Raw genomic sequence first — 16,780 nt, 5'->3', positions numbered from 1 at the left:
AGAAAATTTATGTACGGAGCTCGACACACTTATGAAGAATTTATTTGAGGAAGCAACGGGAGATGAGGAAAAAAGATTAAATGTACCGATCTTTATAAACCAAACATATATGGGCCATCAAACGCAATTAGGAGTCGTCGTGGATCAAGTAGGTGCACACAATATTTATGAAGCAGGAATCGAGGATCTGAACCAGCAAAATCAATGAAGGTATGAGGTGGTTGTTAAAAAAAATACTTAAACTCAAAAGCAATGTTACAGGTTTGTACAATATTCGATTAGGCAACGGGAGATGCACATTGTTCTGGCACGATCCCTGGTTCGAGAACTAACCACTCATTCAAAGAAGAGTTCAGAAACACTTGAATTAAAGGGACTGTTCAGCAGCTAAAGTTAGAGACATCAAAGAAGGGTTTTGGAACTCGCTCTTAAGGAAAATTTCGGAAGGGAAGATAATCCTTGACCACATTAATAGTACACACTTCAACGAAAGACCATCCCGGATATGAGTTGTTCTGTGCATAAGAATGAAGAAACGATCGATCACATGTTTGGTAGCTGACAAATCACTTCAGAAATTTGGGACAAATTCGCCAGAAGCTTGGAGTTGACCAGCTTCCCGAAGAACTGGAAGAGATCAAAGTAGTAGCAATTCTCAAAGCCAAAAGCAGTAAATACAATTCAAAACTATACAAGTGTGATTTGGAGCAGCGATCTACAACATTTGGCTGTAAAGAAACGCTAGAGTCTACGAAAAGGCCCACAAAAATACTCTCTTTATTTATATTTTCATTTCACATTATTCTTATTTTTTATTTCTTTTATCATAATTATACGGTTCTATCATTTTTCTAATATAAATTTATATTTATAATATACAATCTAAAAAGGCATATTAATATAAATTAATAATATATATTATTTTTAAATAAAAATATATATTTAAATATATTAATATTGTATATTAACTATATATATATATATATATTTTTATAATTTAAAAGTTTATATATAGCGGTTAAAATTAATATTTTTATTAAAATATTAAATAATTTAATTATAAACTAATTTCAAGAGAAAAACTAGTACTTTTAATGTTTAGTTTTTTTTATTACTCTTTTAATAATTTATTTCATGATGGTATTGTTTTAATATATAAATTTAAAGTGAGTTAAAATCGGTAAGTTCAACTAGACATGTTTGTTTTATTTTATATTTTTAATATATAAAATTTAATAACGTTAAAACAGTTACAATATTAAGTTAACTAGTGCATTTTACTTTTTACCTTTAATTTTAAATATTTAAATTTATAGACCAATTGAAACAGTTATTTCATTCGTTTGTTTTCTATTTTTTATTTTTAATATATAAAATTTAAGTTGAGTTTTCCTACAATTTTAACACAGATTAATTGTCTTTTTAATTTAATTTTTTTTATTATTTATAAATTATTTTAATTTTTAAAATATAATTAATATATAAATAATAATATAATTTAAAAATAATAAATTAATATTTAAATATATTAATATATATATATATAATAACAATATATAAAACATTTTTATAATTTAAAATTTTATATACAATTTTTTAAAATTTAATTATATATATAATTAAAATATTAAAACATTTTAATAAGTACTTGTGATGATGAATATGTGACGATTATTCGGTTCCATGTGAACAATAATTCAATCCAAAGATAGAATCATTGTTTGACAGATTTATTGTCAGTATTTGATCATTGCACAAAATATCACTTACAAGTTAATATTTCTGTCCAAAGACTAAATATTAATGTTGTGCTAGATATTTTTTTGTTGATGGAAAAATCTCAATTGAATTTATTAATCAAAATGTGAAAAATGTGTTCATAGTATTTTTTTTGTTTAATTTCAGTTAATGCTTCCGCATCTACAATATCTTTCAATGTCAATTTATTCCTATACTGAATGGAAATAACTTTAAGGATTGGAAGGATAATGTTTTGATTATCCTCGGGTGTTTGGATCTAGACCTTGCGCTTCGGATTGATCGACCCATTATTACGATCAAGGTTCCCTTGTTGAAAAACAGGACCTTGAAAAATGGGAAAGATCAAATCGCATGTGTCTAATGATCATTAAGCGAGGAATTCCAGAAACGTTTAGGGGTGATATCTCTGAAGTACTAATGCTAAGGAATTTATTGAGGAAATTGAGAAACGTTTTGCAAAAAACGATAAGGCTGAACAAGCACGCTTCTTGCGAGTTTGACCTCAATGAAGTATAAGGGAAAAGGAAACATAAGGGAGTACATAATGGAAATGTCTCACCTTGCTTCAAAACTAAAAGCACTAAAGTTAGAGCTTTCTGATGAATTGCTCGTGCATTTGGTTTTGATCTCTCTTCCTGCACAATTTAATCAGTTTAAGGTCAGTTATAACTGTCAGAAGGAGAAATGGACTCTTAATGAGTTAATTTCATATTGTGTGCAAGAAGAAGAGAGATTGAAGCAAGATCGGACTGAAAGTGCTCATTTGGCTTCAGGAAGTAATTTCAGAGATAAAAAGAATAAAAGGAAGAACCCTAAAGAAGCTGCAGGTAGTCCCGTGCAAAAGAAACAACAAACTAAAGAAAATGAGGAATTTAGTTGTGTTTTTTGTCGGCAATCCACACACTTGAAGAGGGACTGCAATAAATATCACGCATGGCGTGCAAAGAAAGGTGAATCTCTTACTTTAGTTTGCTCTGAGGTTAATTTAACTTCAGTACCGAGTCACACTTGGTGGGTAGATTCTGGTGCTACTACTCACATTAGTGTTTCTATGCAGGGTTGCCTGAGCTGCCGAAAGCCAAGTGATGATGAAAGATTATTTTTGTGGGCGATGGCAAATTAGTTGAAGTTGAGGCTATTGGGAATTTTAGATTATTATTAAGAATTGTTTTTATTTGGATTTGAAAGACACTTTTGTTGTACCGTCTTTTAGACGGAATTTGGTTTCTATTTCTGTTTTAGACAAATTTGGCCATTATTGTTCATTTGGAAATGGTCAGTTTAGTCTTTCTTTAAATTCAAATATTATTGCAAATGGTTCTTTGTCAGTTTATGATAATCTATATTTACTTGATACAATTGTCTCTATAATAAAACTTTGCATACAAGTAATCGAGGTACTAAAAGAAAATTAACAACTGAAAATTCTGCATCAATTTGGCACAAGCGTTTAGGTCATATATCTAAACACAAAATTGAAAGGCTTGTAAATGATGGAATTCTTGATTCTCTTGATTTTTCCAATTTTGAGGTTTGTATTGGATGTATTAAGGGAAAGCAAACAAACGTAAGGAAATTGGGTGCCAACAGAACTACAGACGTCTTAGAACTCATTCATACTGATATTTGTGGGCCATTCCCCACGGCTTCTTGGAATGGTCAACGATATTTTATTTTGTTCATAGATGATTATTCAAGATATGGCTACTTTTATCTCATTAGTGAGAAGTCCCAAGCACTGGACGTGTTTAAGGCATACAAAGATGAAGTAGAAAATCAGCTTGGTAAAAGAATTAAAGCTATGAGATCTGACCGTGGTGGTGAATACTATGTCGATATGATGGATCAGGAGAACAACGTCCAGACCATTTGCTAAATTCCTAGAGGAATGTGGAATTGTACCTCAATACACTATGCCAGGTTCTCCTCGCATGAATGGTGTATCTGAGAGACGAAACAAAACTCTTAAAGATATGGTAAGAAGCAGATTTCTCATTCTACTTTACCGGAATCTCTCTAGGGAGAAGCAATAAAGACTGCAGCATATATTCTCAATAGAGTTCCAACTAAAGCAACAACTAAGACTCCTTATGAGCTTTGGACCGGTAAAAAGCCAGTCCTAAAGCATTTTCATATTTGGGATGTCCAGCAGAAGCAAGGCCTTATAAGCCTCATGAAAAGAAATTAGACTCCAAAACAGTTAGTTGTTACTTTATTGGATATTCTGAGAAATCAAGGGGTTATAAGTTTTTTGTTCCCACGAACAGAACTATTTTTGAGATAGGAAATGCAGTGTTCTTTGAGGATATTAAGTTTGAGGGGAGAAATACTAAGGAATTTGTATTTGAAGAGGAATTTGTTCAAATTCCTATAATTGCTACTGATGATAATCATGAATTTATTTATGATATTAATCAAGAAGCAATTCTAGAAGTTCAAGACAATAATACAAATCTTCCCATTGAAAATGAGGTAAACATTCCTGAAGAACAAACTCAACAACCTCAAGAACAAATGCCATTACGGAGATCCACGAGAGAAAGGAGAAATGCTATTTTGTATGACTATATTGTATTTCTCCAAGAACATGAGGATAGCGTTGAAATGATGGAAGATGATCCTATCAACTTACATCAAGCAATGCATAGTTCTAATTCTCATAAATGGATTATTGCCATGAATGAAGAAATTAAGTCTATGGAAGACAATGACGTTTGGGATCTAGTCTCATTACCTGAAGGTGCGAAACCTATTGGTTGTAAATGGATATTTAAAACCAAAAAGGATTCAAAGGGTGATGTAGAAAGATATAAGGCACGTCTTGTTGCAAAGAGTTTCACTCAGAGGGAAGGTATTGATTTTACAGAAACTTTTTCCCCTGTTTCGACAAAGGACTCTTTTAGGACGATCATGGCATTAGTGGCGCATTTTGATCTTGAGCTACACCAAATGGATGTTAAGACTGCGTTTCTAAATGGAAACATTGATGAAACAATTTTTATGAACCAACTAGAAAATTTTGTGGTGGGAGATCCAAACAAAATGGTTTGTAAACTAAAGAAATCCATATATGGTCTCAAGCAAGCTTCTCGTCAATGGTATCACAAATTTCATGAAATTATTATCTCGTTTGGTTTTGAGAGTAATTTAATTAATGATTGTGTATACCACAAATTTAGTGGGAGAAAACATATTTTTCTGATTTTATATGTTGATGATATATTGCTCGCTAGCAATGATACAGGCTTACTGCATGAAACTAAAAGATTTCTTTCAACTAAGTTTGAAATGAAAGATCTTGGTGATGCCTCTTTTGTATTAGGAATTCAGATACATCGAGATCGTTCTCGAGGTATACTTGGATTGTCACAAAGAGTTACATTGAAAATGTACTAAAGAGATATGGCATGCAGGATTGTAAATCAAGAAACACCCCGTTGTTAAAGAAGACAAATTTTGTCTTCAACAATGTCCTAAGAATGATCTTGAAGTTAAAGAAATGCAGAAAATTCCTTATGCATCTGCAGTAGGAAGTTTGATGTATGCACAAGTCTGTACTCGACCAGATTTGGCATACATTGTCGGAATGTTAGGCAGATATCTGAGTAACCCTGGTATGGATCACTGGGTAGCAGTCAAGCGGTTATGCGTTATTTGAAAAGAACTAAAGACTACATGCTCACATATAAGAAATCGGACCAACTGGAGATCGTTGGATATTCAGATTCGGATTTTGCTGGATGCCAAGACAGTCGGAGATCCACTTCAGGTTATATCTTCATGCTTGCTGGAGGAGCAATCTCATGGAAAAGTGTTAAACAAACACTCATTGCTTCTTCCACTATGGCCGCTGAATTTATAGCATGTCATGAGGCATCCAATCATGGAATGTGGCTGCGGAATTTTGTCACTAGGCTAAAGATTGTGAAAGGAATTGAAAGACCACTAAAGTTATTCTGTGACAATAAATCAGCAGTCATGTATTCGAACAACAATAGGAGTTCAACTAGTCAAAGCACATTGACATCAAGTTCCTAGTTGTTAAAGAAAGAGTTCAGAGTGGTCATTTATATATAGAACATATTGGTACAAACTCTATGATTGCGGATCCGCTAACTAAGGGATTACCACCCAAGGTCTTTTTGGAGCATACTGCTCAAATGGGTGTTATGTTATTTGAAGATTTAGATTTAGGGAGTTTGTTTCTATATATATGTATGTATAAAGACTTATTGATTACTGCAGTTTATGGATAATAAAAATTTTGTTACACTCTGTTTATGGAAAATTTTGATCTCATTAGGGACCAGTTAGAGTTGACATGATGGATCACACTAGATGTCATTTCTATGCTACACATCCGTACTATGATCTATGTCATTTAATTATATTGATATTCGTGATCATTGATGGGTTGAATTACGAACTAATGTAATTAAACCGCTTTGGTTCAATGTTGATATGATTAATGGACGAGATTGATTTGGAGTGACTTTAAATTATGATAGCCACATTATTTGCATAAAGATGAACACATGTAATTATATATTGTCCAAGTGGGAGATTGTTAGATTTATTGGACTAATAAATATAAATAATGTGTTTGGGTTGTTTTTATTTGGAATTCAATAAAAATAAAGTGATCATTAAGTATTTATTATTTTTTATTGAAAATCACATAATTAATATAATTAATAGTACGGAACGGTTATGTGTAGAAACCGTCAATTTATTTATTATTTATGATGGTTAAATAATAAATAAATAAATAATATAATATAATATAAAAGGGTTGTGGTTCCCCGATTCACAAGTCGCCAGTTTTCATTTTCTCATTAACCTCCATCGTAAGAGAGAAGAAGGGAGAAAACCGCTTGTAGAATCGGAAGAGCAAACCCAAACTCAAAGATCTTCATCATGAATTCAGGTATGCTTCCGCTTGTTTAATCAACTTATGGACATAGAGAAATTTATGTATTAGGATTGTGATTCATCCATGTTAGATATTATCGATCTATAAGATTATAGATTAAAGTCTGAAAGAAAGAAAATATAATATGTATTTGTTTAAATCATGAATTTAGGACTAAAGAAAATCCTACATGTACTACTGGTCTAACAGTCACTTAAAACTCAAGGTGAGTCTAGTTATTGTGATATTTTTGTGAAGACATTGATAATAGAAAAAGTTTACAGATTTTGAATTTTTCTTAAAAAATAATCATATTTAATGGAACTTGAAAAAACAAGACAATGTCAGGCACTAAATAAGGAGACTTTTATAAGAGCTTCATTTACCAAAATGAAGCTACACAGATTTTTGTTGAAATCAAATCTATCAAGTCTCCGGTACTGCTCCATGTGGAAGCAAATTAAACATAAATAAAGTATCATTTAATTTCATTAGAGAGCATATTGTGATATAGCTTATCTTCATCAAAGGTCCAAAATAGTGAAACTTTCTCTCCATAAAATCTTCCTACAAGGATCGAGTCATGGATCTTGAACCAAATTAAAGGGAGAGACTTCCTCTAAAGTGTGATCATCCTCACCTCATTCTCTATGAATAAGTAAATTTTCAAGGTTCTCAATCCGAAACCTTGTTTTGAATAATAGTACTAAAGAACCCTAGCCTTTCCAAGATACTTACTTAAAGGCTTGAAGAAAATCAATCAGATTAGTTGATTAGTTAGTCAGTTTAGAGAGGATCTTACTAATTAAGGATGCAAATTAATTTGTAAGAATCTACTATATACATAAGTAACAGATAGATCCTGAGATGTACAAAACCTAGCTAGCTAATTAAAGAAAATAATGAATTTGAATAGGTTGTAAAAAGGAAAAGAGAAGTATTACATGGATTGAAAGGAAAAGCTACACATATATATACATATAAACAGGGTACATATATATGCCCTAGGTAAATAAGGTAAATTTTTAAAGAGAGAAACATAAATAACTTGAATAAATATATATGAATATCATTTTCAGAAAAAGTACGGACTGATGGATGAGTTGAATAAAATTGAAAAGGAAAGATACCCATATGAGAAAAGGTGCCGTTCATATATATATATATATATATATATATAATTTATTTATTCATGTATATGAAACTGAGAGAGAAAGAGAGAGAGAGAGTTTGATCTTGAACTTCACCTGGCAAACTCATGGTTCGAACCAATTTCCGTCAATCGGCGAGAATCTAAAACCTGGGAAAATAGATGGTATAGACGTCTGCGCAGCCATGGTAACAATAGAGAGAAAGGAAGAAACTGATAATAGAAGATAAACCCTAAAAGTATATATATACCGTGACAAAGATATTGTTTGAGATATATTAAATTGAGATAAAATTCCAACATGTATATTAAAAATAATAAAAATATTAACGGTCTATTTCAAAAAAATAAAGATGTAACATTCACTAAATATCCATTTTAGATAATTCTGAGCCAACATAACTTTTATAGAACCGACTTTCTAAAACGAAATTATAATAAAACAATTCATTCGAGAAAACACATTGTAATCGATTTTCAGATTAATCAAAATTTGGAATATGGACGTTTGCCAAAATAAATAATATAAAAAAACACTAAAAAATAAGTAAATAATATAATAAGTTTATTTGATTTTTGTATTAATATGATTTTATTTTGCAAAAACATAGTTAAAAAAATGATCCGCACAGAGTTCACTCCCATAAATATATTCATCCCTGTCTCTCACGTCAATTCCACGAGTCTCTTATATATTTAGTCGGGGAGCAAGTTAAATCATTAGAATTGAATGCATTGTAATGAGATAATATGTTTATATTTTCAGTTTTTTAGCGTTTATTCAGAAAATGTTATGAACTCAAATCGTTCTAGGTCTGTCTAGAATGATCCCATAAAACTCGTGTTTTTTTTTACCGTTTTTGAAATTTTTTAATGAAATAATGCTAAGTCATTTTCCCAAAAGAAATCCTCATTTTTCTCTAAAGCCCGACTATCACTGAAATTGTCATTAGAAGCTAACCAAAGAATGACGAAACTACAGTGCACCATTTGGCACATACCAAAATAAAGACATGGGAATCAGCTACACATATGAACCAACCTCTACCCGTCATTCACCGTCGTTAATCTATGAGACGCACCCGAATGCTAGTTCGTTGTTGAAACAAACTTCAAATTCCAAGAAGAAATATTATGCTAAACCAAAGGGATGAATGATCTATCAAATGGAAGCTACGAACCTTCAATTGTTAATTGTTAGTAACTTTTTCTATTATTTAACTCCCTTAATTCCAGCCGAGAGCAGTTACTGTCTATTAAAAAGGGTGGGAAAATAATCGCAGACATGCTTTACTAAAAACCTAGGCTTAATTCTTAGGTCTAGGATTAACAACGTTTCCTGAAGTTCATCCAAAGTCAATTAGGAGATCCTCTAAATCGTGGTAAGTATTCAAATCATTTGTAATTCGAATTGATCATCTCGATTACTTATTTGTTTGTTGAACTCTTCAATTGATTGATGTTTGTATTCTTGTTCTTTCGTTGTTGTTTGAGTGTGTGATCATGTTTGATTGATTGCTCCTTCAATTGAACTTTTAATTTTGGGAGTATTACCATTACACTACAACACCTTATTGTTATCTTTAAAACAATTAATATCTTTGATATGACTTAGCGGTTATATATATATAATTTAACTTATATATTTATTTGAACTTTGTTTTATCCATTCATTATTAAAACCTTTTCATAAATTATATCAGTGTTCTAAATGGCGGTCGAGGCGGCCGCCTATGCGGTAGGCGGTCCAATACCGCTCCGCCTATACATGAGGCGGTCAGATTATTTATTATTATTATTTTTAATTAATTAATTAATTACTAATATTAATATATATATATATATAATAAAAATAATCTTTATCACCCAATATTTATTTAAATTTTGAAATGACTCTTTACATTCCAATTCATCTTTTTTCGTTTATTATCTAATCCACCTTACCTCCTTGATCATCTACATCTTCTTCGATCATCTAATCATCTATCTCTTCTTCAACTCGTCTACATACTTATTTTTGTTAAATGTTATTATGTTAAGAATATTAATTTGACTTTTTAGTAAAATGATAATTATAGAACATCTTTATTATATTTATATTCAACCGCTTAGGCACCGCCTAAGCACCGCCTAGGAAACCGAGGCAGTAGGCAGTCACTTACCGCTCGCCACCGCCGTTTAGAACACTGAATTATATATTCTAACAAATAATTTCTTAGCGTTCGTGACCGAAGTGTCATCCTCCCGAGAGTCTATGGTCAAGTCTTCGCAATTGTGGGATTATGGACAGTTCACTTCCCTCAATCCACAGTGTTATTAATCGAATAAAGAAGGTTTGATTACATCTCACAAGCAGCTTGAAGTAGGGAATTACTTTAGCATCCATACATAAATTAAGGGTGATCTATGGAATCATGTTAATGTTAATTAATTTTGATTTACATGTTAATTCCTTATTGAATAGGATATGTTTCGGGATGGAGACGTCATTATGGATGAGCGTGTTGGTCATAGCGTTGATGCCTTTTTCCACACATAACTAAGCAACGAACCCATAAATGAATAATATTGTTGAACTTTATATTTGGTTGATAGAAAAAGTAACATTTCCTTAATGATAATTTTTTTTAATATACATGAGTTATGTTCTCGATTTTTAGTATCCTATCTTATTAACAGGAATGAAAGTGCCCTGAGGTTTGGGTGATTTTTCCTCTTCTATATGGTAAACACTACTACTATACTCTAAATAGTGTAAATGGCGCTCAAATATTAATATAACTCTTAGTTTTGCTTATATTGTTCATGGCTACAGGTTCATTTTATTTTCATACCCTATTAATGGGTCTGAATTGGTTAATTTAACTACTCGAATACTACATCAATCCTCCTCTCAAAAAAGTACACATTGAGACATTTTATTTTCATTTTAATTCTAATATGGACAATCCCTTTTGCCTTTTATTATTTATTATATTTTTTATCTGTCTAATGTTATGATTATTTTATCATTTTCTTCATTTCTCTCAAATTGTTCATTGCCTGAAACTTACATAAAAAAATGGTCGATGAAAAGTAAGTTATACTTGCAGGTTAAGACTTCGCCACTTTAATTAAGAGTTGTTGTTGGTTTTGCTTCCCATCCCAGGTATTATTACTACTTGGTTAACGGTACATTTTACTAAAATGAAAATAATCAGGCTTATAAAAGAGGATAAAAAAATATTTGAGTGAAGGATATAATTTGATTTGATTATCCTATTTAAATTATTAGTGTTTAGAGATATTATATATAAGTTAGTTCATTAAAACTAAGCATCTTACATTCAAAATCAATGATATACTAAACTGAGCATTTACACTTTTACTTAATATGTTATGTCTAACATACTATGATGGGATGAAAATTGGACTTCGAAACTATGTATTATCATTAAATGAAGCTATGTACATTAAAAATGTGCCTCATGCAGAGTATTTAATGTCATATATAAGTTAGTTTCTGAAAATTGAGCATTGATAGGAGAATAAGTTGAATTAATGTTTCATTGTTTTATATGATTATGTTCTTATGCTTTAAATTCAGAGTGTTCATGTGCAAGCGATATGAAACAGTTATAAAAAAAAGACATTTGATTGCAGAAGAGGAAGAGGAGGAAGAAGATTCTAATGCATCAGTTTCCATATCAAAATCAACAGGAACCGAATCTGACTTGGAGATTTGACGGGCACATAAAAAAACTAAAACACTGATCCAATTTTAAAGTATAGAGCTGTTAGAAGGCAGCCCCGGGTACAAATAAGGATGTGGATACCCCAGTGCAAACAAAAACAACATCACAGTTAGAAAAAACCAAGTAAGGAACCTTCTTCAAACAAAGTGAACACTAGGACAAAAGTGGATGCACAAACTAGCTACAATGCCCCTGCACATGTAAACGATAATGTGGCACCTACGGGGTCTAACCTTAACGGTAATAAGAAGGCCAACAAACCGCGTAGAGACAGAGCTAGACTAACACAGACTGTCTTGAACCCAATTAAAGACAGGTTTACTGACTGGACAAGAATGGACTCAGACCGTGGATGACTTTGTCAAGATCAAAACTAACTCTATGTCTATAACCAAGGTTGTTCGGACGATTACTTTAATCACGGACTAAGACTCTCAAACATATATCCTGATCAACTCGAACAGGCGAAGGAAGGAAAACATCAATGATGCCTACCTAATCATCTAAAGCAACGGCTCAATTATTTTTCATTTCCAATTATCAAACATCAAACAGAAACTACCTGTATTTAAGTAAAAAGAGTTTTACCTAAGATATTTTAGATTATGTCCAAAAATTTATTAATTATTCAAATATCAAGAGTTTTACCTAAGATATTTTAGAACAAATGTCTTATTTCGATTCTCACATTCTCACTACAAATATATGTAGGGACATGACTTTTTGAATGTTAGGAGTCGTGCTAATCTATTAAAAATAAAAGTTCAAAAGTTTATTAATTGTTTCTCTTATAGATAAATTATTTCTGAATAAGGTTAATTCCAAAAGTTCAAAATAAAAGTTCAAAAGTCCCTTCACTTCATTTTTGTGTCTTATGTGGGATGCACAAACAAAGTGAGATCTGGTATCATTTGGCCATTCAATAGACATAGAGGTATAAGGCTAATACAATCAAATTCCGTACTAATAAGAAGAAATAACCATGTTAAAATCAAAAGGCAAGTACATGTGCAACAACATATTACTATCAAAATCAAACAAATAATAAATAAGCACTCACTTTGTCAATCTTAAAAAAAAAAACAGAACTACTTGTTCTTAGAAGAGAAACATACTAAGTCTTCTGCAGATTCATTTATTGAACAAAGAGAGCTATGAAACTAAAAAAGAGCATGAGAGAAAGTCTAATATGATGGTGGTTCAATGGAGTAAAGCCATAGAATTCACCATCAACTCACCTCTATTGGTTAGCGACAAGGAAATAATAAGCTTTCCACACAAGGGTTGTTGATTCCGATACAATTTCGTTGCCACTAATCGCACACCACTTGTCATTGGTTGCATCGGTTAGTGACCATCTAATCTCATCAGGCACATTTACCTTATCAAAGCTCCATCCATCGGAACTTTCTGTATTGGATGACGCTGATGTCTCCCCCTTTTGGCTTTTAGTACTGCTGCTCAAAGGGGTCTGTTTTATGTAAAACTATAAATTAAGAAAAGTTAAAACAAAAAACTGAGATATTTATATTTTTTTAGCTTACATTTTCTGCAGTGCCCGCCGGTCGTTTTAGCATACCCGTCTCAAGGTAATGCTGCACTTCTTTTTTCGACCTTAATCGACGGTTTGAAGCAGGGTCGATGTAGTACTGCAGAAAAGTCACCTATTAGTTATTTAAGCAACAACAATTTGTTTGTTTCCAAAAATCTGGTTTAACTTGCAAAATTAATAGATTGAGTGCTTTTTTATCTTCATGGTTAGGATAATGAAACAGTTTCGTTAAGGATTTGAATTATTAACCCTATATACTTAATTGTCTTTTCATTTCACTGTTCAATTCATTTTATCAAATCACTATATATATATTTCCCAATTTGTGGAGAATTAAAGTTCTTTTTTCAGATGCATGAAATTCTTTTCTAAGAAGGAAGTGAGGTCCAATACATTTTTGAAAACAGAGTACTTGATAGTTAACTGTTTCAAAATATTAGATATATGTGGAGCTTCCATTGCATAAATTACATTCCAGGAATGTGAGACTTAAGCATTGATTATCATTGGAATAAAAAGTCAATAACAGTTCAGCATCATCTCGAAAACATATTGTTTAAAGACCAAAAGGTCATCTGATTTGAGATATTGGATTAATTGGGACATCTCTATCACCATCACTTTCTTATTCACAAATTTGAGAGCATCAAAGACCAAAAGGTCACCTGATTATGCGCCAAAACCATGTTTAAAGATAATATGTTTTTAACCTAATTATTTATTCTTTTTGTCCAGTGTTGTGTCTCGTTTTCCTTGCCCATGTTTTCTGTTTTTTTTCATTCATCGTGTTTGAAGTGAGTTTAGCTTCATAGAGCTCTAATAGTTTGCCATTTGCAACTTATGCAAAATTTGAAGGAATTAATGCAGAAATGGTGCCCATGAAACTTTCAGAATACTTTACAAGATGCAGAAATGTGTGATAATTGGTATGATTTTGAAGGATGACAGCGTGGTAAACCAGAGGAGAAGAAATAGTATCAACGTCGACAACGATATCATGGAGGTAATTTTTTTATTTAGGAAGAAAAGACTACAAATTTCAAAATTTACCTACTTTCAAATAATATAACATAACTACTTTACTTTTATTAAATTTTAAATATAAAAATAAAAGATTTAAATAATTTATTTAACGAATTTTCAAATAACTTATATTTTTTTATTCTAACAATTGTTTAAAAAAAACTTATAAATTCCTAAAAACACTAGTTTGGTTTGGGGTGTTTTAGAATTTGTATGGGATTTTGTCCAAAAAGAATTTTGTTTGATATAAAAATTAGGTTATTTGTGTTAAGATAAATTACTAAGCTCATAATGCTTTCTATGATAGTTATTAGTTTCTATTTTAGTTATTAGTTTCTATTTTATTTGGAATTTGGGGGTTTATTCCCATGATAAAGTTAGTTAGTTGATGCTGAACTGTTATTGGCTTGCCATTCCAATTATAATGATAAATAATGCTCTAAGTCTTTACTTATATCTAATCTTCTGAAACTATTTATTACCTTGTACCATATCAACAAATGATAAGCAATGCTTAATTAAGTCTTTAGGTATATTCAAACTTATGAAGAAGGAACTTTAATTCTCCTTTAATTCTCCTTAAATTGTGAAATGATAAAATATTGGACTGAAAAGACAATTCAATATATATATGGTTCATAATTATTAAATCCTTAAAAAGCTATACATTATTCCATGAACGGTAAGATAACCCATATTTTTGGACACAAAAAAGTTAATGTTTAAATAACTAATAATTACTTTTATGCAGTATTACGTCAAGTTTTGTTGCAAATCTTCGTTTAGATCCAAAAAGAAAGTGGAGAATTACTTGAGATAAATATGCTAAAATGACTGGTTTCGGACACTACAAAAAAATGTAAGTTTAAACAAATAATATTCTCAATTTTTCTTTCTTCATTTTTTTAAATTTATTGTTTATACAAAGTACAACCCTATGAATAGTAACAAAAGTTAAAAAGGAATAAATTGACATAAATGCAAAAAGATCAGCTGAATTGAGTTTTGATCAAATAATTGTTCTGATTAAGTTATATGGTCACTAAATGATGTATTCAGTTACGTATGGTGTGCATTTATTGGTTATGAAATTGTACAAGAATCAACAATTCATGTTTGGAATGCTCATAAGTTTGTCAAACAAGGATTATTTATTTTGGTATAGTTTCATTGTCACTAAATGCACACCATTTATCACTAGATATACACCATCTAACCTGATCAGGAACATTCATTTGATGAAAGCTCCATTCATCAGATCTTTTTGTATTCGATGTTGATTTCTTCCCCTTTTGGCTTTTATTGCTGCTCATAGTGATCGGCTTTGTGTAAACTATAAGTTAAGAAAAATCAAAACAAGAAATTGAGATATTTATATTTTGTTTTAGCTTACATTTTAGCTAGTTGTTTTAGTATTCTTGTCTCAGGTAACGTTTCATTTCCTTTTTGGACCTGAAACGATAGTTTGAAGCAATGTCGATGTATACAGAAAACCACATATTAATTATTTATGCAACAACTTGTTTGTTTTCAAAAATCTGGTTTAGTTTACCAAATTATAGACTGATGTTTATGAATAAGATAATGCGACAATTTTGTTAAGAATTTGAATCTTGAATCCCTTTTGGTTTAGTTTGAATTCACATCTATTTGTTAGTAGTAAATGAATAGTTAGTAGCAAATGAATAATAAGCAATTCAAACTTGGGTACTAATTATAGTACAATGCATTTAAATATGCACATCATTTGACATTGAATGCATCAATTAGGGGCAACGAGTTTTTGAATAAAGTTAAAATTTAAACAATATTTTTTTCATACAAAATTATTTTATAATTAAAATTTTAAATTATTGTTATCAATGACTAAATCAGAGCAATTTTAGATTCACGATCTGACAAATGAGTTCAACTATTATGAACTTATTCTAAATTTCAATTATTTAAATAAATAATAATAATATTATTTTACATAAAAATATAAATTTAATAAAATATACCTATAAACATTATTATTAAAATAAAAGATAAATACAATTTACAGAAAAATAACAAATGATGATTAAGGATTAAAGTTACACTAATACTCATTTTGGTTAAATTCAACCATTACACTAATATTTTTATATACAAATATATAATTTAATAAAATTTAAAAGTTCACTTAAACGTATGTAATGGTACAAAAATTGACTTATTTAGTCTTTTTAATAAATCATAGTTATTTTTTATTTTTTTATTTATATATTTATTAATTAAATATTAATATATTTTTTATTTTTTTCCATTAGTAAATACATTCTCTATTTTCTTTTCATAATTTTTTTTATTATTTTTATATGAGTATTTATTATTAATTATTTTATTTTTATTGTATATATATATACATTTATTATTAATTATTTTAACTTTATATTTCTTCTTCTTTTTTATATTTTTTTTATATTAACATTGATTATTAATTATTTTAAAATTATTTGGTCCCAATAGTTGAATATAATAATTACTTATCCTTTTAACAATAAAAAATTTTCAACATAAAAATAAATAAATTAATAATCAAGAATTTGATAATAACAACAACTAATTTATCAAACAACAAAAGAGTAATAATAAAATGTTAGACAAAACAATGTTTCTTACTACTA

General features: G+C 30.1%; 1 protein-coding gene across 1 annotated transcript; it reads right to left on the bottom strand.

The window, feature by feature from the left end:
- Positions 1–12,797: 12,797 nt before the first annotated feature.
- LOC124920301 (methyl-CpG-binding domain-containing protein 5-like) lies at positions 12,798–15,445 on the bottom strand. Its single transcript, XM_047460765.1, has 3 exons — positions 15,350–15,445; positions 13,102–13,206; positions 12,798–13,043 (listed from the first exon to the last, which is right to left on the bottom strand). Exons 1-3 carry the CDS (start codon positions 15,443–15,445, stop codon positions 12,798–12,800), a joined length of 447 nt encoding a protein of 148 aa, XP_047316721.1.
- Between the last annotated feature and the right edge of the window lie 1,335 nt (positions 15,446–16,780).

The sequence above is a fragment of the Impatiens glandulifera genome, chromosome 1 (assembly GCF_907164915.1).
Source record: "Impatiens glandulifera chromosome 1, dImpGla2.1, whole genome shotgun sequence".
Classification (NCBI taxonomy): Eukaryota; Viridiplantae; Streptophyta; class Magnoliopsida; order Ericales; family Balsaminaceae; genus Impatiens; species Impatiens glandulifera.
This window is presented reverse-complemented; position numbering and strand designations above follow the sequence as displayed.

What these genes read in the sequence shown, in the direction of transcription:
- LOC124920301 (XM_047460765.1), bottom strand. Translation starts at nt 15,445, where the DNA reads ATGAGCAGCAATAAAAGCCAAAAGGGGAAGAAATCAACATCGAATACA. An exon ending in AAATGAATGTTCCTGATCAG is followed by an intron (nt 13,207 to 15,349) that starts GTTAGATGGTGT and finishes ACTTTTCTGCAG; the next exon opens with TACTACATCGACCCTGCTTC. An exon ending in CGGCGGGCACTGCAGAAAAT is followed by an intron (nt 13,044 to 13,101) that starts GTAAGCTAAAAA and finishes CTTAATTTATAG; the next exon opens with TTTTACATAAAACAGACCCC.